General features: G+C 42.4%; 1 protein-coding gene across 2 annotated transcripts in view; it reads right to left on the bottom strand.

Moving 5' to 3' along the window:
- Auh (AU RNA binding methylglutaconyl-CoA hydratase) overlaps positions 1–25,060 on the bottom strand; it is a 129,166-nt gene that overhangs the window by 6,214 nt on the left and 97,892 nt on the right. For both annotated transcript variants that reach the window (XM_004668347.2, XM_045131167.1), the window contains exons 7-8: positions 2,576–2,763; positions 67–117 (exon numbers count right to left, since the gene is read on the bottom strand). In XM_004668347.2, coding sequence (XP_004668404.1) covers positions 67–117; positions 2,576–2,763 — 239 coding nt within the window. The remainder of the gene's footprint in view (positions 1–66; positions 118–2,575; positions 2,764–25,060) is intronic.

Raw genomic sequence — 25,060 nt, 5'->3', positions numbered from 1 at the left:
ATTTTGGAACATGACAAAATAACACAGAATTTCCACTATCCACTCCAACAGCACACAGGAACTTACCTCCATCCCTTGATTAATTGCTAATTTTGCCACTCTCATTGCAACGGGGCCCTAAAATTCAAATTAAAGAAATAAATTTTAATTAGTGCTTATGTGGAATAGCTCAATAAACTTCCAAAATTCCCAATGCTGGGTCTATGGCATAGCCAACAATGACTGGAGTTTGGGAATTTCAACTTACTCAGATTCCACAGGATTCTGTTCACAGCAAACTGGACATCGGAGGTGACAGGCAGTACATATACAGTTGGAGGCTGAATGGTCTTCAATACCTGTCTTTATAAGTCTTTGTCTCACTAATTAGTGGCTAATTTAAACTGAGATCAAGAAACTAAATTCCATCTGGAGAATACATCTGTCTCTGAAAGCTATTGAGAGTTTGGCTTCCACAGGGTACAAGCTATGCTGTCCTTCTCATCCCTTCATCAATCACTACTTTTGCCACTTTTGTTTAAGGAAAACACAAGTCAGCAGCTAAGGAATCCTGGGCATGGGTCTCCTCCTACTGAGCAGAGACCTGAGCAGCCAGAATCAGAAAGATGCCAATGCTTTCTTTAAACATACCCTTGATTTCAACTGATATGATTTGATTGTAAAGTTTTAAGTCAAGGGAAGTCAGTAAACCAGTATTTTTCTAAATTATTACTGCCCCTGATACCCGTGGCCTTTAGCTTCTCTTTAGATGGGTATTTCCTCTAAATGTTCTAGGAAAAACCACAGTCACAATCAAAATCTTTAGATTTGCTCTTCCCACTAAGAGTGAGGCTGAGTGTGCCTTCTGGGAGTCCTGAGAAAGCCAGCCACTCCTAAGCTGATTAGAAAGGACAAGAATTGGGCTGAAGAGATGGCTCAGTGGATAAAGCACTTGCTGCCAAGTTGACGACTGAAGGTCGGTTCTCCATAGCCCATGGATGGGTGTGGCAGCCAATATGTTACCCCAGCACGCAGAAGGCAGAGATAGGAAGATTTTTGGAGCAAGTTGGCTAGCTAGACCAGATAAAGTGGTGTGCTCTGGGTTCAAATAAGAGATGCTGCCTCAGTAAGTGAAGTGGAGGGTGAGTAAGGAATGCAGCAGATGTCAACTTCTGGCCCCCACACTCGTACTCATGTACATGTACCTGCACACACATGAACATGCATGCACATGCACATACATACATATGTTTATACATACAAACAAAAGAAGTAGTCCTGATAGTGTGATTTAGAAGCCCTTGGCTGACAGCTCTTAGAGGAAGAGGGTCAGAGGAAAGCAAGGGTGCTCATGTAAGGGTCAAGGACAACTTTTACACTGATACAGGACACTGGACCCATGTGAGGGCCAAGGACACCTTCTAGACTGGTACAGGACATTGGACTGGACCCATGAGGGATGATTTTCATTTTAAGAGAGAGATTCTGACATGTCTATAAGGATGCACTGCCCCCAAGTAGTTATGAGTCCTACTTGCAGTAAGGATCCTAATGTATAGAGGAACTTATTTTTATTCCACAAATGGCACAAATGGTTAGAAGAGCCATGAAACATCAAGTTCCATTAAGGGACAAATTATCACTAACCATTCATATGGCAAAGGAGTCTCTTTCTCTTTGTTAAACTCATTTTAGACCAAAGGACTCTTGCAAACTATGCCTGAGCAGCAGAAAAAGAACCATCTAAGACAGGACTATGTACAGTCATAAGTGAGCAGTGTGTCTAGAGCTTGCAAACGTATCTGTGAGGAGATACATCATGTATGGAATAGTGAAAGCAATGCCAAAACACCAAAGAAACAACATACCCCGCACCAACAACTACAGCTTCTCATGAAGCCCGTCTCAGTAACTACTGTAATGAAAGCTATAGGACATAACAGAGTAAAAGACCAGAGGGCTCCTGGCTTCCTGGCAAACAGTGCTTCAAAGTGTTGTAACCTGTGATGGTCTAGTGTAACCACACACATCTTTCTATCTCTCCATGGGGGCTGCTTAGGTTGGATAATTTAGCTGGTCAACAAGTTAAAAGTATCTTCTATGGGGCTGGATAGATGGCTTAGTGGTTAAGGCACTTGAGTGAGAAGCCTAAGGACCCAGGCTCAATTCCCCAGTACCCACATAAACCAGATACACATGGTGGTGCATGTGTTTGGAGTTCAGATGTAGTGGCTGGAGGCCCTGGCATGCCCATTCTCTCCTTCCCTTCCTCTCTGTCTCTCTCTCTGCTTCTTTCTTGCTCAAATAAATAAAAATAAAAATTTAAAAAGTATCTGTTATGAAGTCATGCCATATGTGTGAAATAGTATCAAGAGTTTAGCTCCAGTGTGACCTTCAGATTATCTTCATTTCAATTTTGATTTTGAAGGACCTTAATAGTGAAACTCTAGTATTCCCAGTTTTGTAGCTACCATGTATTCCTTCTCTTGGACAGCAAGGCAAGTATGCCTAAGGTGTGGGAGACGCTGCTACCTTAGGTTGGTGTGTGGTACGCAGTGATTCAAAGTAAGATAACAAGTGCTCCAGTCACAAGTACCTGAGGAAGGAACTCTCTCGCCAGGTCCAGGGCCTTTCTGTAGGCAGCGTCCCCCTCCTGGTTCTGTTCCAGCACATGGCTAATCAGGCCCATGGCTTTGGCTTCTTCTCCATCAAGCACTCGTGCAGAGAAGATGAGCTCCTTGGCCAGAGACATCCCTATGGCTCGGGGTAACCTCTGCGTACCCCCTAGAAGTAGGAGAGAGAAGAAAAGTAGGAGATAGTTTGAAGTGTTTCCTTTATTAAAAAAAAAAAAAATACAAAACAGCTCAGGGCCAAAGGTCTATGTCTCAAGATGAAAGGATCTAATATGTGAGTTTATGCAATTAGTCATGCCAAGGAGGTAGTTGAGAATTTTACATCTTAAGTGATGTAGGAGCCTGTGACGGTTGCTGGTGAGTGCTCCGGCACCATGCAGGTATCACCAGGCCACACTGGACAAGCAGTGGAGTCTGGAAGTCCACTCACTGGATATAGAGTTGCATCAAGCTTGATATTTCTACTCTGGCTCAGATAAAGCTACTAAACTGAGAAGTCAAATTCTGAGAGTCCAGCATGGTGAACAGGTTGTAAAAAAAAAAAATTATATTAGTAAAAATAAAGGCCACTATCATGAAAACTGGCTTTTCTGTGTGCTGTTTATGTTTGCAGTGCACATGCCACTGCTCCTGCTGGCATCTCCCGTTGAAGATACTCATTTGGACGTGCCCTGCACCCAGGAGCCAAGAAAACCCTCCTGGTAGAGTCAGGGTCATGCCCTTGGGGTTGGTGTTGTCAGTTCCTAACCTTAGGAACTTAGGAAGCTGATTAACCCTCAACTCCAAGGGAATGCAGTGGTTTAACAGGCCTGATTTACATGGGGTACAAGACGGCCTACACCTATTAAACTCTGTATTAAAAAAAGTAAGGGCTATCTCATTTGTCCTGTTGCTAACTTACTGTCTGTTGGAGATTCTGCTTCTCTTTTTCAGATAGATGCAGATCCTAAGGAGAGAGCCACCCCATCATACCTCAAAAAGACCCCGACTGAAACTAAGGAAAATTGGCAAAATAAGCAAAGGTGTTGTTTTCCTGATGAACCAGATACCAGCACAAGGGGGAAGGAGACCAACACAGAGAAAAATCAACTCCTACCTAATCAGAGAGCCAGAGCCCCAGAGGCTCCCAACACCTCATCACCGAAGCAGACCAAAAATGAACCCAACATAGCTCAGGGAAATTTTGAGGAAGAGGGGGCGGAAAGAATGTCAGAGCCACATGTTGGGTCATGATATGCAGAGACATTTTTCGTACCAATAACTGTGGGCTAACTCCACAATGCACGACCCATATACATCAACAAGGAGGGGCCATTAGGGAGAGGGTGAGTCACGGATGAGCCTAGTAATGGTACCAAACTGCCTGTATTTGCTGAATAGAAAACTAATAAAAACATTAAAAAAAAAGAAACCATATTGATGATGTAAACAAAAATAATAACCATAAAATAAAAGGCCTGATTTAGCCAGGCATGGTGCACACACTTTTAATCCCAGCACTTGGGAGGCAGAGATAGGCCTAGACTAGTCTGAGACCATGCCTCAAACAAACAAGCCTAGTTTAGGGTAAACTCAAGTCAGAGGTTAACTCACCCAATCCATCTCTATATACTATAGTATCAATCGTATCTCCTAGGGAAAAGGTCAGGACCTTATCAGGCAGAAAGCTAGACAAAAGCAGGCAATTTAGGTGTAGGTTCCTCTCTTCTAAGAAAAGTACGAAATCGCCACAAAATGAAGATTCATCCATATCTCATTTTGAAATGGCTGCTGGGCTGCCAGAACACCTGGGGGCCAGTTTCAGGGAGGAAGGAAATAGATGGCTTACTGTTTACACAAGTTCACTGTGTTCATTTGGTCCACAAAGAGTACATTTTTTCTCTAGTGCAATAGTTACCAAGATATAAAGATGGATGGGGCTGTACTCTGGAGGCTAAGGTAGAAGGACAACCATAAATTTAAAGCCATACAGGGTTACCTGGCAAGACCCTTTCACAAAGAAACAATAAGCAACCAGGATGGGTAGTTGTATCCTCAGCATTATTCCCATTGAAAAGCTGAGGGCAGCTGTAACTTCAGGTTTGCCAGTCTCTACCTTTGAACATCTAGCACTTCAGACTGAAAGTTCTTGCCCACCTTTAAAAGGATAGTAAGGGCTGAAAAGATGGCTTAGCAGTTAAGGTGCTTGCCTACAAAGCCAAAGGACCCAGGTTTAATTCCCCAGGACCCATGTAAGCCAGATACACAAGGTGGCACATGCATCTGGAGTTTGCCTGCAGTGGCTACACAGAGATCCTGGTGTGCCCATTCTATCACCTCCCCATGAATAAATAAATAAATTGTTTTACAGAGAAAAGGACAGTGAAGTAATTTTTGTTCACATCTCTCTGAAAAGTAGATAAGAAAATAATGACCAGATTCCAAGATGGCACATCTGCATCTATGTGTTCAACAATGTGTTCTGAAATGACATTTGTACAGTTTTAAGTTTAATGTATATTTCATTTTATTTAAATATGGACTAAGAGTAATAAAATAACCACTAATTAAGAAATACTCTAGGGCTGGAGAGCTGGCTTAGTGGTTAAGGTGTTTGCCTGCAAAGCCAAAGGATCCAGGTTCAACTCTCCAGGACCCACATAAGCCTGATGCACAAAGGAGCTCATGCTTCTGGAGTTTGTTTGCAGTGGCTGGGGGCCCTGGCTTGCCCATTCTCTCTCTCTCTTTCTCTTGTTTTAAATAAATAAATAAAATATATTTTTTAAAAAACTAAATACTCTAACAAGGTATGACGTCACACACCTGTTCAGATCCCAGCACTTTATAGATGGAAGTGAGAGGGGCAAGGAATTCAGGGTCATTATTAGCTACATAGGGATTTTTGAGGCCATCATGAACTATATGAGACCTTGTCTGAAAACAAGCAAAAATACTTTATATTTTTACTTTATTCCTCTGCCTGTTATGAATTTTTGGTGTCCCATTTTATTACTTAACATATCACTAATTCTTTGATTTTTTTTTTTTTTAGCCCTCTCTGTAAAGGTAAGGTTTGTTGCACATAGTGTTATTAATACTAGAGTAGTCTCAATTTGTCTTGTTAATCTCAGCAGTCAGTTTAGACCTCCTTCTTACTCATTAATATCCACCTTCAAATCTGAAGAACTTTCTTTAGCATTCTTTACAGGTCAGGGCTGGTGGAAAAATAGCCTCAGTTTTTCTCTGGGAGTGTTCTTATCTTGCCTTCTTTTTTAAGGACAGCATTTCTGGGTAGAGTATTCTTGGCATCTCATGCAATCTCTCCTGCCTGTGAGGTCTCTACTGAGAAGTCTGCCATTCTTTTGTGTTCCATTTCTTACTGCCTTGAGGACTTTCACCTTTAATCTTTGAGAGTCAGTTTATATCATGGGGTAAATGACTGGTGACCTTTAACCTTCTGTGTCTGAAGCTTGGTTGAGTTAAATGAATGGTGACTTTTAACTTGCTGTGTCTGGGTATCTTTATCCTTCTTACGTGCAGGAAGTTTTCTATATTCTTTCTATCGCTTAGGCATTCTTAAATCCCTTTTGAACAAAAGTAAATAGTAAATATTTGCCTTTTTTTTTTTTTTTGGTTTTTCAAGGTAAGGTCTCACTCTAGCTCAGGTTGACCTGGAATTCACTATGTTGTCTCAGGGTGGTCTCAAACTCATAAACTCTGTTTCCCAAGTACTGGGATTAAAGGCATGCACTACCATGCCCAGCTTATTTGCCTTTTTAATGCTGCCCCAACATTCCCATTAGCCTTCTTCATTCCCCCCTCCTCCAACAGTGTTTTCAAGCAGTATGCCTTGAGTTGATCACTTCTGCTGCTGATGCCTTCTGTGTTTCCAACTTGGCTGAGTACATTTTTTAGTTTAAGGAGTTAATTTTGTCATGAGTTTTCATCTCGGTTAGGTTTCTCTACTACAAGGGCTGAACTGCTTCGATGTTGCCCTGACTTTCCTTAAGCAGCTGCTTTAAGCTCTCCAGCACAGCGCGCCGATACAGGTTACCATCTGCTTGGTGGGTTTGTGTCTGTTTCATTTAGACTGTGAAGCCCAAGTCAGGCTCCCTCAAGTTTCTGAATCTTGCTGACGGGCATAGGATGTCACCTTGGTGCCGAAGGATTGGGTATTCAGTCTAGCTTTGTAATCTGTCTTTTTCTGATCTGTCTTACCAGTTTCACGTAGGCTGTTTCTTTCCTCTATGTAAGTATTTACTTCCATGACTTGAGCATCAGATGCTAGCACTGCAGTCTCACTGCAAGCCAGTGGTATTGGTTCTCTTTCAGCCCTAGAGCTGGCTGTTGCTGTATGGTCATCTTTCAGCACTACAGCCAGCTCTATGCTCTGCTAACTAGCTGCAGGGTAATGAGGATACAGTCAGTCTCTTGGAAAGAACTGACCCTAAGCCGGTCCACATGTGAATCTCATAGCCATGAGGACCTACAGAGTTGTGGGGTGTACTCAACCCACTCCACAGCTGCTTACAGTGCAGGCTATCCTATCAGACAGCTGGTCTCTTTTGGGTGCCACAGCAGGTCTACAGTTCCAGCTTACAATCTCATTTACAACAGCAAATTTTTAGATAAGAAGCTTGGGTGTTTTCATTCAGCTTTTAAACTTTACTTTTATTTTAAATTCTAATTTTGCTTTATCATTAATCCTTGTGAACTGTATCCATTGAGAAATGTAACTCAGAAAGCCACAGGGTCCACATACACGACCACTGTCATACATACACACAGACAAACACACCTCCCTCCCTTCCTCCCTCTCCCCCGCCCCCCCCCCCCCCACCTTTCCAGCTGCATCACTTAGCAGACTGGAGACTCTGTTTCACTCTGACTCATCTGGAATTCTTTCTGTGGCCTCTCCAGCATCAAGGACCTGGCTGTACCTGAGTGGAGGTCCCCAAGGAGAAGTGAAGCCACTAAGTTTGTTGGTGTCTGTATGAAGCACTCTCTCTCTCCCCCACCCCCTCGTCAGTAGTACTGCTGGGCAAAACCAAACATGAGATGTTACCAAGAGGTGAATTAGCAAGGTTCTCTTTTTTTTATCTCCTAGAAATTTCTAGCTATTTGGCTGGCACAGAGCAGGCTAGAACTTTAACAAGCATGAAAGAGAAGGAAAGCTGTGTAATAGTCCATGCTGACTTACTGAGCAGATGCCATGGATTAATTATTCTATATAAGCATCCTAGGTGTCTTATGAGTACTCACTCAGTAATCTGTCTGCTTTCTATGAGATGGATGGGAGGTACCTGTGGTGCTCTGAAAGGAAGTGATCACCACAGAGAACTGTGGGGCTGGAGCTGAGCTTAGAGGGAGGAGGAGGGAAGTGACAGTGGGGAGCCCATAGACCTGATGATACAGTGACGCGTGCGGAGAACTGAGTAGCCAGGGGCTGGTGTGTGATGGGCAGAGCACCTAGGTGTGGCACGGAGAAGGTGTAGGTCCTGTAGTGCCGGAAGTCAGTTGTGGGAACTACACACAGTAATGACAAGACTTCAGCAGAGTTTCTATAGTAAGTTTTTTTTAGTTTTAAAAACCTACTAATCAGCAAATATTTGGACACTAGGATCCTACAATTCTAAGTGACAAAAAAAATCACTGTATTCCTAACCCATCTAAAAGTTTCCACCAATTTTTCTAAACATCAACAAACAGTTGAGAAAAATGCTACTGAATGGCTACCATGATTGCTATGTTATACCTACCACTTTGAACTCCAATTATCTAGGTATTTAATATTTCCTGTATTCATGGATGGGGTACAAAAAACAAATCTATGGGAAATTGTTTTCTTCTAAGTGACATTAAACAGTTAATGATGATAATAAAAATAAACAATAAACTATGCTACAAATAAATGGTGACTGCCAGTAATGCTTAGCAAAATCAATAGAGAATTTTAACTGTTCATCTAATGAACATTTGGTGGTGGAAGACTGAGGAAACATAAGTCATTTCTGCCACTGGCAACAGGGCATACTATAGGGCTGCGTATAGGACTGAGCTGCCCCAAACTACACACTCAAATCAGACGCTCTCTGCTCCCTGATACACGCAAAGTGGACAGCTCTGAACCCCAGTCCAATGGGCCTTTTCTGTAGGATCTGTCAACCATACAATGAGTTCATAATTGTGGTTTTTAAAGGCTGCTTTCCTAGCCACAGGGTGGTTTCCCAGCATCCTCCAAAGGTGACTAACAACTTTCTAACCATTGAAAATCATTGATCGTACAAATTTTCACCTAAGAGATGCTTCACAATTCCAAGCAGTTATCTGTATTGAAGATTAAGCCACCCATCTCTGGCCAGCAGTAAGGTGGGTTTGCTCTGAAGTCTTGAAAGACCTTTGGAGTGTTTGCTACCTTCACAAACCTGGTATCACAAAACGTCCATCTTGTCCTTCTGCTATAACGAGCCCACACTGACTCAGAGCTTCAGTTTCATATGTATGTTCCCCAGGCTCTTTCAAAGGCTTCAACAGTCATCCGCCTCTGGGCTGTGCACTAGTCAAGTTTTCAGGAGTCAATACATCATTACCGATCTCAGCAAAGGTCCCACCTTCTCACTGCCTGCTTTCCTAAGTCCAGCCTCTTTCAGAGTTCTACAATGTTAACTACTTTGATTTAGCCACTTTCTTGAAACATGGGAGGTCAAGAACAAAATTTTGGTATCATTTTATTCTCCAAGCTACACAAGAATCACATATGGCTGCTTTGCCAAGTCAGAAAGCCAGTCCCTCATTGTTTCTCCTTTGCTCCACTCACACTGCATCTTCTGTCTTCGGGGGTTGTTTAGGGTACAAAAGGCTCAAGGCTTTTACCATCACATCTGTAAACCAAGGAATGGGCAAAAAGAAAGAATGGCCAAGAAAGACACTGACTAAACATGGGCCAACAACCTTTGTTTGGATCTCACTGGCTGGAGCTTGATCACATGTCATCATAGAAGGCTACGAAATGCCTACTTGCTATGTGTTTGTCACAGCACAGGGGATAAAACTCTTTTTCCAGAAAAGTGAAAATGGGTAGGAATTAGCAATCACTACTATATGTGGCAAAATTGATTTAGTCATGAAACAAAATACATATCTATTGTTGCTCTTTATACTGATAGGGCAGTTAATTAAGTCCCTCAGAAATCAAACTGCCAAAAATAGTTAACCCTGATTTAAAGCCTCCACAGTCTGATGTGTTGCCTTTATTCAGTTATAAAGGCCATTGTGTGGGGGCTTTGGGATCCCATATCCAGCTGTAGAAACAGGGCACATGGTCCACTGTTTTTTTTGGGGGGGGGGCTCAGGATCCCATACCTAGCTATAGAAACAGGGCACATGAACCTGACACCTGTTATTTGGACAGGATGAAAATATACTTGAAATGTCAAACAGCTGCTTATAATTTTTCTATCACTTAACCCAACATTTTGGGAAGACACCAACAATTCCTAGAGAATAGACGTCTTACATTATACTGCATTAAAAAAGTCTTTAAAGGGAGCTGGAGAGATTGCTCAGTGGTTAGGGTACTTGCCTGCAAGGCCTAACAAATCTGATCTTGATTCCCCAGTACCTACATAAAAGCCAGATGCACAAAGTGGCACATGCACCTGGAGTTCATTGCAGTAGCTGGAGGCCCTGGCACACCTACTTTCTTTATCTATCTCTGTTCTCTCTCTCTGCCTGCAAATAAATAAATAAATACATTTTTTAAAGCCTTTAAAGCAGTAGTGTGGCCATGCAAAGGCTTAAGCAGATCAAGTGTTTGCCAGATGAGAAGGTAATGTCTCCACTAAGGAGATCCCCACCCTCAGTACTCCCTGCTGGCTCTGATAATCTGAGGTCTCTAGCAATTCCCCTAGACCAAAGCCCTCAAGTCAGTGTGGCAGACAGTGTTACGTCCCTTTGCTATTCACTCACAGTAATTTAAGGAGAGTTTTGACATTTCACAATCAATTATACCACAATATGTAAACAATTTAATATAACAATTCTAGCTATAACGTATGTTTTAGTATAACTAAAAGGTAAAATAAAATACCATATTTTTAAATGTCTGAACCTCACCTTGCCTTCTCTTGGATCTCCATGGACAAAGTAGCCATACTAACAAAAGGGGACACTGAACAACTACTTCAGACTGAAAATCACATAGACATTATATGGTGGGCATTTACTGATGATTAGCACTGACCTCAATTTCTAGGACTAAATGTCTTTTTTTTTTTTTTAATGTGACTTTTGAATGACTTAAAACCCCCTATCTCAGACAGCTCACTTGAGATCATGTCCTCTGTGAATGACAGGAAGAAACACGGCTTTGGGTTATGATGCTCTTTGCAACAGACCCTGCAAGCTCTGTGTCGGAGGGCTCTGTCAAGGCATGTGTAGATCAGGGCTCAGGGATTACTTACAAAACAAACAACTTGCTTTTACAACAAAAAACCCATGGTCAGAGGAGTGAGCTATGTACACAATCAGGGCATGTTTACAGACTATCTCAATTACACAAAAAACATAAAAATATCTAGTTTCAGTTTGTGAATATTGTTTAGAGTACTATAATACTTTTATTCTCAGAGGCTTTTTAGCATGTTAAAAAGCATTAAGAAAGCAAGAGCGAGGGAAGGAGGAAAAGAAAAACCCTCCACACAGAGTTCAACCTAGATCTTGCAAATGCATTTTTAGAAAGTATTTTTTTGCCTTTAATCCTGGCATTTGGGAGGCTGAGATAGGAGGATTACAGGAGTTTGAGGCCAGCCTGGGGCTAGAGTGAATTCCAGGTCAGCCTCAGCTATAGTAAGACCCTGCCTCGAAGGAAAACATTCCAAAAAATATTTATTTGAGGCTGGAGAGATGGCTTAGCAGTTAAGGCCTCTTTGCCTGCAAAGCCAAAGCAAACTGGTTCAATTCTCCAGGACCCATGTAAGCCAGATGCACAAGGGGCACATGCATCTGGTGTTCATTTGCAGTGTCTGGAGGCCCTGGCTTGCCCATTTTCTCTCCCTCTCAAATAAATAAATGATTTAAAAAAAAAAAACTTAAAAAGTATATATGAAAGAGAAAGATGAGAGAGGAAGGGAGGGAGGAGGAATGCCAAGGCCTCTTAACACTGCAGATGAACTCCACATGCATCTATCACTGTGTGCATCTGGCTTTATGTGGGTACTGGGGAATCAAAGCTGAGCCACCAGGCTTTGCAAGCAAGTGGCTTTAAATGCTGAACCACCTCCTCAGCCCATGCAACATTTTCTTTTTGTTGTTGCAAACCTTTTTAACTACTGCCCCATACATTGTCAGAGAAAGATACACTGAAGTTTTGTTCATTACACACAAAGTTATGTGTATTTTGTAAGTGCTTATATGTCTTCTATGATAATATTTGCTGAAGTATCATTATATCTATCTTAACTTCTGTTTCTGTGCTGCTTGGGATCCAACCAAGGGCCCTGGATATGCCAGGCAAGTAAGTACTCTACCACCAAGCCACAGCCCAGCCATAACCCAGGACCATTTTTCATTTGTTTTTCTATATTTCTGAACTTTTGAAAAGCATGTCACTATAATCATGTGAATATAGTCTTACTTTCAAAAACTAGTTGAAGTATTGCTATGGTTCATGATGATCCATTTTCATCCCCAGCTGCCACCACTATAGCCACATGGTCTTTACAAAGTTCTTTACTAAAAAAGTGGTGGCAACATTTCTAACAATCAAATGGTAGGGTACTGCATTAGTCACTGTGCATTACAAATAACTTGATTCACCAAAGGTTAGTAGTAAGACCCTGCTGCTGAAGACACCATATGCTGTTGGAAAGTAACAAGCAATGACATTGCTGGAAGCTGGAAGAGAGTCAGTCCCTACAGAGTTAGCTCATCTAGTGCCAGAAGGTGCTACATGGGTGACTGGGGAAAAATGACCAGCATATGTCCAAGCAACTTGTGGTCTAAGCTACTCAGCAGCAAACAACTTGATGTGATGCTCACAAAAGTGCAATAGTGGCACACAGCCATGGTGGGAAACCAACTGTTCTTGATTTGCCTAACTGATCTGCTCAGTGGAATGAAACCCACAGCTGGAACTGGGAATCAAGCCAGAACCATGTCCAAAAATGAGTCCATTATCAAGCCCCCACCAATCAAGGACTACAAGAAGGCCTACACCTATTAAATTCTTTAAAAAAACAAAGGTCATCCCATTTATCTGGTGCTAACTTCACCCTCTGTTTGAGAATTTGCTTCTCTTTTCAGATGGACACAGATTCTAAGGATAGAATCAGCCCATCACACCTCAAAAGGGCCCCAGCTGAAACTAAGAGTATTTGGGGAAATGAGCAAGAGTGCTGCTTCCTTGGTGAGCCTAGTACCAGCACAAGGATGAAGGAGACAGACACAGAGAATACTTAAGTCCTACCATACCAGAGATCAAGAGACACAGAGGCTCCCAAGACTTCATCAGTGAAGCAGTCCTCAAATGAACCCAGCATGGCTCAGGGAAATTTGCGGAAGAAGGGCAGAAAGAATGTCAGAGCCACATGTTGGGTCATTATGCACAAAGACATTTCCTCCTACCGGTAACTGAGGGCTAACCCCACAATGCACAACCCATATTTCCCAACGAGGAGGGTCCTTGTGGAGGGGGGAGGACAGGGAGGTACCAACATGATTGTGTATTATACACTGTGTACATAACTAATAATACACATATACACATATATATTTAACAAAACAAATGACACCACAATTAAAACAATAAATATTTCTTATACTTTGAATTATGTAGGTCAGGAAGCTGGAAAAATATGCGGCTGCTTTTGGCTCTATGTCTCTGGGGACCAGAGACGCATGCTCCCAGGCTCCTGTCCTGCTGTTGGTCAACCATCAGGGCCCTGTACCAGGCAGGTCAGAGGCTCTGGACATGGCATGGCCAGGTGGAGTGATTCAAGAAAGACCAGAGGTGAGAGGAAGGCCACAGCCTTAACCTCCCTGAGAGGTGTCATCCACTGTGTCTGAGGCAGCAGACCCAGCCCCAACAGGGACCACCGCCGGAGCTGCCCACCACAAGACCAAGACTGACCAAACAACACTCACTGGGCAAGGATCTTTCTCTAAGGCAGTATTTTATCCAGAGTACCATTAACATGTATTTCCCAAAAGATCAACATCATCTCTATTCTTTCCAAGTCAAGGAAGAGGCAGCAGAACATGTCAACTGCTGATCAGAGGCAGAGAAGTAGGAAGAAAACAATATAGAAAATGTTTCTTTTGGAAAGCTCACCTAGAAAAATCCACCATGCTTGCCAACTACAATGAGGAGGAAAGGAAGTGACCTGCACACGTAAGGAGTTTTATCTTCCTTCCTACATGTGTCTGTGTAATTTTAATGGTGACAAGAACGACACTGTATCTCATTACAACTGAGCCTGGAGGCCTTCATTGAACCAGTGTCTAAGACAGGACTTAAGACAAAGTGTGACATCCTCAGCAACTAGACTCCTTCTCTCTGCTGGAAAAAGCAAACATCTATATAAGTACTCTCCACAGCTTATCAAATATTCTCAGATAGCCAGTAAAATATAAATGAAAAACATGCAAAAACATTTGTTGCTTCCTAAGAGGTACTAAACACTGACAGAGAAGAAGACATGAAAAATTTTAACATTCTGTATCAAAGGTAGGTCACATGGTGAAAATCAGTAGCATGAATAAATAACCAATGTCCATTGAGAGGGCTTTATGTACTAGGAAATACACACATTGTTTCTTATGTCCCAACAAACCCTATCAGGTCACTAGTGCTATTATCCTCATTTAACAAATCAGAAAAACAGGGCTCAGAGCACACCACAAGTAAATGAGGGGCAAGCCAGTCCATCTGCTTCCAAAGCTTCCCTACCTTCCCTGAAGGCGGCCACCTCCACAAGCAGGGGCCAGGGCTATACAGCTCACTACAGTTCTCCTCTTTGGGGCAAAGCCACAGTTAGCAGAGCCAAAGGAAAATGAGAAATGACCTATCTCATCTGGTATGGGGCAGAAAGCTTCAAGCGAACCATGCAGTGGTCAGCTGACAGCAGGCAAGTAGTGCCAGGGAGATATGAATCACGTGGCCATCCTCTCTGGCGTGGCACAGGTCTACCCCTGCTCTGCTCTCTCCTCCGCCACACACTACCTCCAGAAGCCCCTGGTTTTAAGGTTTGGCACATTTACTGCACTGTCACCATGAGCTTTCTGAAGTTGACTATTTAGGACCAGCTTATATGAAAATGCTCACTTTAAAGTAACTGTTATGATTTTAAACTGAAAAAACTGCAAAATAAGCAAAGTTAAACAAGATGACATTTGACAGTGACTAGAAATATAAGGGTGCATTACTGGTTACTGGGAAACCACCAAGCATTTTTAAGATGCCAGGACAAGAAAACATTATTGAAAAGATTCTAGTCAAAAATTGTTGTGCTTTGGGCAAGTGGGGAGAGCTGTTCTCCAGGGCATAGTCAAGCAAGATGAAGCAACGCTGACTTACTGGAAACAAAGTGTTTTTGTAAAGTATATCCAGCAACAGTTTTTCAAAGCTCTGAACTATATCTCAAGAAAAACAGACAAGCAAGCCAATAACATTCCCTCCTAGTCCAACCAAAAATAAAAACAAGACATACCACAACCCCCCTGAGGCCTTATCTGAAGCCATATGACATGACAGCAGGAGGACACCCTCCCCTACCTGCTGCCTTTCAGGTTTGCTGGCTAGCAAGAAGCTGTCCTATGCACTCCAGTGCAGTGTTCTCTGTGGCACAGCCTCCCATATCCTTGGTTTCCCCCTTCCCACGTCTCAGTCACCCACGATTAACCACAGTTTGAAAATATTAATAGAAAATTTCAGAACTAAATATTTGATGAATTGAAAACTGCTGAGTGAGCAGTGATGAAATCTCAAGCCTCCACACTCTGTCCTGGCCAGGATGCAAATCACCCAGTCCTCTTCCAGCCAGTGTGTCCACACCACGTTCACCACCCGGCCCATGCTAGTGGGCCACTCACATACACAATGCTATTACATCATGCTCCTGTCTATGCTCATCTCTTCCTGTGCCTGAGTTGTAAGTTAAATTTCATATTAGGAATGCACAGACAGGAAAATAGCTCAGAGAATTGATCTGTGTTTCGGGCTGACACCGGGGATCCCATTACAGATCCCTCTCTGAAAAGAGGCAGTGACTGTGCAGAGTATCAATTGAAGTAATAGTCAAAACTGTCATGGTGAGGGCTGGGTGTTGGCTCAGTGGCTGAAGCACTTGTCATGTAAACATGAGTACCTGGGTTCAGATCCTCAGACCCCACATAAAAGCCAGAAGCTATGGTAGGCTTCTATAACCCTCACATGCCAGGTAAAGAGGGGTGGAAACAAAAGAATTTCCTGGAAGTTTGTGGACCATCTAGCTCAGCAACACAGTGGAACAACTGTGAGAATGAAAGACCCTTCCTCAAACGAAGTGGAAGATGAAGACTGACACCCAAAAGTCCTATGACCTCCACATGTGTGCTGTGGAACATATGCCCCTATATTCAGGCACATGAACATATATACATACATATATATACACCCTCCCAAAACACCTGGTCATAGTGAGATATGGGGAACTCCACAATTGCTATCTATAGACCCCTAGCCAAAAGATCAATAATTAATAAATCTTTAGATCCCCTAAGCACAGGAATACTCATTAATAAACCTATGGACTTCTAGCCACAAGTCTGCTTATTAATAAGCCTATAAACTCCTAGGCACAGGACTGCTCACTAATAAACACAAGCTCACACTGAAGCATCAATGCACATGTTTTTATGCACTCTTGGCACTTTGAAATTTCAAATTATCTTAAGGCACAGTTGGGAGTAAATTTTATTCTTAAATCAACCTGTCTAAATGTTGATACAGTTTCCTTCCTACCACATCTCACAGCCAACTTCTTGTGTGCACTGTGTGTAGGTGACAAATAGGCAAGGCAAAGGAGTCCCTTTCCTCTATTCAGCTGTGTACTCAAAGGTCTATATCCCCAAGTGCAGGGCTACATGGCGATCTCTGTGCTCCACTGTCCTAAGCAAGCATTGAGGGAATGGTGGGACCCACTGGATGGCTTCCTAGTGAGAACAGTGACAGTCTGTCACCATGATGACACAAACAAGCTGGGATCAATTCATTTATCAGAGTTTCTCTAACAAATAAATGGGTGAGATGAAAATTAACCCATACTATATTTCAATGGGAAACTATACATTGTATATACGCTAATTATATGATTAAGATGTATACTAGAGATCCTTCTAGGGCACTCAGTTCACAGCTAATTCCTATGCTCTCTTTAGATCTCATGAAGGACTTAGTTGAAGAAACATGAAAGGTGGAGGTGCTGCGAACAAAAAGCCTATAAGAGGAAGTGGCTCAGTCTTACAGCACAGGTTCTGTGGAGCAGGGTTAGACACATACACAGCAGGCATTAGCTTGGATACAGCATGCTGGGATTCCCAGCCAGACAGTTCAGAGAGCTTGAGGGTAAACATGACCATGGGACAAAATCTTGAAAACTGCCAGTGTCAACACTCAAAGTAGTATGGAAGGACCCAGGTAAGATTCAAATACCAAAATATCTTTGAGAAACAAGGTTCTTCTTCCCATCAGGCAGTCCCACAGAATGTGAGGTGAAGGGCTGGAGAGATGGCTCAGCTGTTAAAGGCACTAATTTGCAAGGCCCGATGGCCTGGATTTGATTCCCTTGTACCCATGTAAAGCCAGGAGTGTGATTCTCTAGTACCCACGTAAAGCCAGATGCACAAAGCAGCACATGCTTCTGGAGTTTGTTTGCAGTGGCAGAAGGTTTTGGTGTGCCCACACCCACACTCTCCGTGTCTACCTCTCTCTCAATAAATAAATAAAATATTTTTAAAAGAATGTGAGCTGGAGAGATGGCTTAGCAGTTAAGGTGCTTGCCTGCACAGTCAAAGGACCCAGGTTTAATTTCCCCGTTACCCAAGTAAAGCTGGATGACAAGGTGGCATGGGTGTCTGGAGTTCATCTGCAGTGGCTAGGAGCCCTGACACCTCCATTTTCTAACTCTATCAGCCTCCCTCTCTCAACAAAATATATTTGAAAATATTAAGAAAATGAATGTGAGATGGACACTTTGCTTGTTATCTGATGAAAGGAAAGCTGGAAAATGAGGACAGAAAATGCCATCACTATCAAGCCCAAGGGTAAAAGTCCACATGATCATCTGAATAGATGCCGACAGGCCTTTGACAAAGCTCACTACCCATGCCTTCATGATGAAAGCCTAAAGAAACTAGGAAAAGCAGGGCTAGTCCTTAATGCGATAAAGGCTGTATACAACAAACTTAGCACAAAGCAGAAGGAGATGTGAGAAAACTGAGAGTATTTCCTCTAAAAATCAGGACCAAGACATGATGCGTATTTTTTCCATACCCACCCAATGCTTAGAGGGCTAGAGAGCTGGGGAGATGGCTCCCCGCTCAAGCTGGAACACCCAAGTTCAATCCCCACATCCCACACCCAAAGCTGCGGCAGGCTTCTGGAAACTAGCATGCTGGCACTGAGAGTGAGATGGAAGGTGGAGAGAGGAAAATTTCTGAGAAGTGAGTGGCAATGACAGCAAAGAAAAAGAACAAGCTGAGAAAGACAAAACAATCCCATTACTTCTGAATACATAACCAATGAACACAGCATAACCCCAACCAGTGAGGTAAAAGGTCTCTACAATGAAAACTATAATACACTGAAGAAAGAGAGATGGGAAAGACCTCTATGCTTTATGGATTAGCACAGTTCATATAGTGAAGATGGTTAAGCTTCTAAAACCAAATTACAGATTCAACACAAACTCCATCAAAATTTCTCACAGAACTGGAAAAAACAACCTTTAAAATCATATGAAAGTACAAAACATTCCTTATTGCCCAGGCAATTCTTAGTAGAAAGAATGGTGCTGGAAGTGTCACAATAACTGCTCTTGAATTATGCGAGAGCCATCTGAATACAAACAGCATGGTAAGCAGCACAGATACAGAACAGAGAACCCAGTTATTTCTGAAAAACATGCAGCTACAGTCATATGACTTCCACCAATGGTGCCAAGAATAGAGATTAAAGAAAAGATAGCCTCTTTTGCAAATGGTGTGGGAAAAACTGCATATCTACATGAGAAAAAAATGACCCTAGGTCTTTATGTGTCTCCCAGTATGAAAATAAATTCAAATAGAGGTATGATCTAAAACTTTGAAATTACTAAAAGAAAACACTTCAAGATATAGTTATAAGGAGGGAATTTCTAAAGGGGAATCCAATAGCCCAGGAAATAATAGCAAGAATTGACAAATGAAATTACCTCAAATTTATAAAGTTTCTACACAACAGGGCTGGGGAGATGGCTCAGCGGTTCTGTCCAAGTTCAGATCTCCAGATCCCACATAAAACAGATGCACATGACCATGTGCACCTGTACCCCAGTATTGGAAGGGAAAGAGACCCAAAACAGACCAGAAACAGTAAAAAGGGACACGGGCTCAAAAAAGACCAGGCAGAGCAGATGGAAGTAGGAAGTGGCATACTGGCAATTCCATTCCAGCCACTAAAGGTGAGCCACTCCCACTCTAGCAAGCATATAGGGTATCTCAAGGACACATACATGTGTAGACACCACACACACTACAATATACACACACTACAATACAATATGCATATAAAAACTTTAAAAAGTTTCTGTACAGCAACAAAGACACAATGAGAGAAAATCTTTGTCTTGTTAACTATTCACCTGACAGGGGATTAATATCCAAGACAAATAAAGAGCTTAAAAATCAAACACTCAGGTGAGCCTAGACCAGAGTGACACCCTAACTAAAAAAAAAAAAATCCAGAGCTGGGAACCACCTACCAGCACAGCACCAAGCTCCTCCATGGAATGAAGCTCTGCTGTGTCCTAGGGTCTTGGTGGACAGCTAACCTGCCCACACAAACACCGTTTCCTGGGCATTGCAGGCCAACAACGCAAACTCTAGGATCAAGTAAAAGACCCTGTGTAAAAGTCAATAAATAAATAGAGAGCAATGAAAGAAGACACCAATATCAACCTCAACTTCTAACCCATACAAAATGTACAGATCCACCTGTACACAGACAGGAAACATATGAAACACACACACACTCTTTCTCTCTCTCAAATAAACTCCTAAAAATTGAGACTAGCTGAATAAAAGTGGGAAAAGGGACAGATAATAATTCAATGGTCTTTACACATGACATACAATCATTTCACTAATAGAATTATGTAGACTATGTAGTCTCCAATGTACCCTCTCATCAGTCAGCCAGTACCAACGAGTGTGATGGCAGAAGCTTATGGGAAGGCAAAACACTACACTTCTGTGGGGGGAAGGTTGGCCATCTCCCAGAATACCAGTTCACTAAGGTTCAGCTATTTCACTCTTAGACTTTCTTAAAGATAGACTGGGACACAGTACATGAGTTTTCATTGTGGCATTATTTTAATAACAAAAGAAGAAAAATAAGTCCATGTGTACCAACAGGGAGCAGCCTGACTGGATGACAGCAATGGAGAAGGAAGAAGTGAGGGTGACATCTACACAGCTGCAAAAATAAATGTGTTAGAAACACACAAACGGCAACCCTATCCTACCATATGCTCACCATATGGCACATATGGCAGGTGTATGTTTAACTTTTTAAGAAAATGCCAAACTGTTTCCTAAACTGTTTCACAGTTCATGTGCAGCATATGGGAGCTCCAGACACCCGAGGGTCATCACCTTTCTACTGCTACTCCTGCTGGTCTGTTAGGTATGGGTGAGGCTTCACGATGGCTTTAGTTTATATGCCCCTCCACACTGATGTCCAGGATCTTCTCACATACTTATCTACAGCCCTCACGTCTTCCTTAGGAAAATATGCTAAAATCTCTTAACTATTTTTCAACTAGTTTGTTTACTTTTCTTAGTACTGAGATTCAAGAGCTCTTTGCACATTTTTGGTACAAGTCCTTTATGAGCTTTGTGTAAGTGTCTCAGAGTTCTCTCCCACCTCCCACCTGGCCATATAGTCTAGGATTTTAGAAACACCACCTGTTATTGTAGCTGAAGATGCTTCTGAGATAAGAAGAGGAAAAACTACTTCCCCCAAGCCTCTACCTCAGTACACCACCCAAGAACCCTCCCTGGAAGGGTAGTTTCCCTCCTCTTACCATAAAACCGTTTCTCTGACCCTCTCTGGCTCTCTTTGCCTTTCTTGCTCCCTAGTACATGGACCCCCCCTTCATTTCTTTCTCTCTTCCCATCTTTCCCTCTCTATTTCCCTCTTGGTCTCTTCCTCTCTTGCATCCTTGTGCTTTCTCCCTGGTGTGCACATCTCTCTTCTCTCTTCCTCCTCTTTGTATCTCCCTTTGTCTATGTCCCCTCCTGTCTCTCTCTCTCTTCCTTTCTCCACTCCTCTCACTCATTCAATAAAGACGTAAACTTCAGAAACTTCATCTCAGAACCTCTACTTGTACAATGTAAACCCATGCCCATTGTCCTGCACACTTACAAATATCTCTAGATTACTTGTACAATGTAAACCCCACACTCATTCTTCTGCACACTTACAAACATTTGAAATGTGCTTGTCAACTACCCTTGCCTTCATTTTAGACAAATTTTAAATAACTTTTAAAATAAAATAAAGAATGTAACTCGGGTTCCTTCAAACTCGAGAGTCTCAGCCTGTCACACCTTTACTCCCAACACTTTGGATGCTGAGATAGGAGAATCACCATTATTCGAGGCATGCCTGGAGTTACAGAGTGAATTCCAGGTTAGCTTGGACTAGTAAGACCCTGTTTCAAAAGCAACAATTAAAAAAAAACCCCTAAAACCAAAAAAACAACAACAACAACAAAAAAAAACACACATTCAAGTCTCCACTGATTTCTGCTTTTAGAAAGAACAAAAAAGAACAGAAAGGCTGGAAAGAAGGTCTAGCGGTTAAGGTACTTGCCTGCGAAGCCCAAGGACCCATGCTGAACTCTCCAGATCCCATACTAGCCAGACACACAAAGGTGAGGCAAGTGTAAGCTTGCACATGCCCACTAGGTGGCACAAGTGTCTGGAGTTTGATTTTAGTGGCTGAGGCCCTGGAGTGCCAATTCTCTCTCTCTCTCAAGTAAAAAAAAACAAACAAAAAGCCCCCAAACTGAAGAAATTTAAAAAAAAATGTGCCCAGGCCAAATGCATAAGGGCACAGGGCTGCAAGCTTTCTGAGGCAGGCAGGCCTCAGACAGGAGCTGCAGGATCCTCCCACCACACTCACCTCACAACTCTTCAGGATATTCCCATCCTGTGCCAACTGGGTGCAGGTTCTAATGCCTTTGAAAATTTCTTTTGATACTACTCACATAGGCCCATTCCACACAGCCCCATTAGCTGAACTTAGTGGACACACTACTCAGGGTTTCCATGCTCTGATACCCTGGGGCCCAGTCAGGACAAAAGACTTGGCCCCTGTAGTTTCCATATAGTTATGTGGGCTTCCCAGGTCCCAGGGAATAGCCAGATACCTGAACCAGCAGCTTCAGCTATCCATTTGCTAGTATTTGATTCTAGTATTTGTAGCTGCTACAAGTCTGAAGCAACTTGGTAGTTTAAAGATTCTTCCTGTTCTACTAATTAAAAAACTAAAAAAAGAGTTAAGAAACATTTATGTTTTCTTCTCCCTGAAAAACAGCACTCTTCCGGGAGGGTGGAGGATGCTCGGCCTCCTCATTGGTCCTTCCTTTTGTGTAGAGGCCATGGTGGGAAGTCATACGGCCTTGCTGCATGTTTCCTGTGTGAACACTGATGGGAAGATAGTTCACTCATGTCAGGTCTGTACTACTTACAAAGGAGCTGGGCTTCTGAGAGGAGCCACAGGAGAGTGGTAAATACAAGGCAATCGTGGCTGATCAAGTATTCATTACAATAGCCAGAAGCTGTGGCTTCCCAAAGAGCCTGTAAAAGAAAGAGGAAAAGGGAGCCAAGTGTGGAGTACATACCAGGGCAGAGGGACTTTCCACTTCCTCCTGAATTCCTGAACATTCTTTCATTCCCTGATTCTACCCAGATCAAGTAAATGGTTCACACTGTCCCTAAGTGCTGCAGCTATATACAGCTGGCCCGCTGCATTCATGGATTTTGCAGCCACAGACTCAACTTACCACAAATGGAAAACAAAGCTACATCTCTACTGAATATGCATGTCGCTTTTTCTTATCATTATTCTCTAAACAACATGGTGCAACAACAATTTGTATAGTGCTTGCATCATCCGGACTTGATGTAACACGTAAAAGAGGGTATGTGCAGGCAATGTGTAAACATGCGATTGTATATAAGGATATGAGCATCCTCCAACTTTGGTACTGCAAGAAGAAGGGATCCTGGAACCAATCCCTAGCCAAGCTCAAGGATAACTGTAGGTACAATGTGGTAGGTATTTAGGCCATTTCCATATTTCAGTTCTTTAACATCTGCTTAAATGGTACTTTTATGTCTAGCTGAACAACAAAAGCTGCTGAAAAAAATCTACCAACTTACCAATCTTTCCTTTCTATTTTCCTTCTTTATTTGAGGAAAATGCATTTACATAGGATCATGGATCAGTGCTTAGGAAAAGAGCCTAAAGCAACTGAAAAAGGACATGCATCTATAGCATTTTACGTGGCATATTCTGCTCTAAATACTTACAAATCCAGCCAGGCGTGGCACAAACCTTTAATCCCAGCACTCTTGGGAGGCAAAGGTAGGATGATCACTGTGAGTTTGAAGCTACCCAGAGACTACACAGAGAATTCCAGGTCAGCCTGGGCTAGAGACTCGACAATGAAAAACAGAAAACAAAAAACAAAACCTACAAATTCATCTAATGGCCTTAAAGTGGGGGCAAAGATGGCCAGGGCCTAGCTGCAGGCACAGCAAACTGAGGGCTCATACACCACCACGACTACTGTGCTACCTCTTTTCTCTATCTAAAAATGACAGAGCCAAGAGGCTGTCTTGCAGAATCCTAATCCACAGGTCTTGGAGCCTAATAGGCAGGGGACAATCGGATGACCACAGACATCCTGGAAACAAAAAGCAGCACTGCCTGAAGAACCATGCTACAGAAGGTAAGCCAATGGTTAGGTATACACTTCATGTGCTGACTAGACCAGAACGAAAGTATCATAAGGCCCTATGGCAAATACCTGAAACCATCAATATGGGCCCTTCCACAGTCAAAGCAATCTCTTACTTCCCCTTATTCACTAGTAGACTGTAATCACATTTGGTGCAGAGCTATACTGAAGTAGAACAAACTCTGTGTCTTTAGTAGTTATTACTATTGTTTTCTGATTATCTTTCTCTTCTCCTCTAAATCCAATATAGGGGCTTCGACTCAGTGGTGCAACAGCAGTGGCTTAAATGCACAAAGCCCCCGCTTCCATCCCCAGCAATGCAAATAGATGACAGACAGATAAATCAACCTAATGATTTTTAATTTTAAAAGTAAACTAGGATACATTATATTTTAGAAAATAACCATATAATCTTTAAAAAATGGCCACTCGTTGCTTAAGATGACAAAGTTTGCTAAGATTCTACAACAATTTCAGAAATACAGAACAAAAAGCAAGCCTGTACCAAGTAAGTATTTCAACCTCAGACGACATATGGCAAGTGACCTCTTATTCAAGGGGACTTTGGCAAAGCAATTTGACAACTGACATTTTCATGTTTAATAGAGTTGGGCTTCCCACATGCTATAACATGAAGTGAGCGAATAACTAGGACTAGGGAAACTTACAGACAGTCTGATTTCAGATGTCCAGGTTTATTGGTAAGTCTTGGCTTACAAGATAAAAGCTAAGCATGTAAGTAATAATTTTTATCATGTCAAGTTACAAACATATTCCTCAGAACTTCTAAGACAGCAGGAAGTAAATTACAGGTTATCACCAAAGCCTTACGAAGAGATACAAAACTAGTATTTCACAGTAACAAGGGCACAATGCCTGTAGTAAGGTCCCTGGCCCAGAAGAAGGGCCGTTTTGCTTATGAACCAAACCTTTCTGTATGCTGGGAGGAGGTGGTTACATGACTGTGTGGTTCTTATGTGATCCTGAATTCCAGGGAGGCCTGCAGCCAGCAGGGGCTTTGCAAGCTGCTCATGGAGGCAGAGTGCTTCTCCCTTGTACGTATCATCTTCTTAACACTCTGAACCTCCTTTCAGATTAACCCATTAAGAATATCTAAATATATCACCATGAAATAGATAATGTGTGTACACCTCAGAGAACAGTGTTAAGCAAAGGAATTTCCCAGGCTGAGGAGATGTTTGA

The sequence above is a fragment of the Jaculus jaculus genome, chromosome 12 (assembly GCF_020740685.1).
Source record: "Jaculus jaculus isolate mJacJac1 chromosome 12, mJacJac1.mat.Y.cur, whole genome shotgun sequence".
NCBI lineage: Eukaryota > Metazoa > Chordata > Mammalia > Rodentia > Dipodidae > Jaculus > Jaculus jaculus.
The sequence above is the reverse complement of the archived record's forward strand: the minus strand, read 5'-3'. Positions and strand labels throughout refer to the sequence as shown.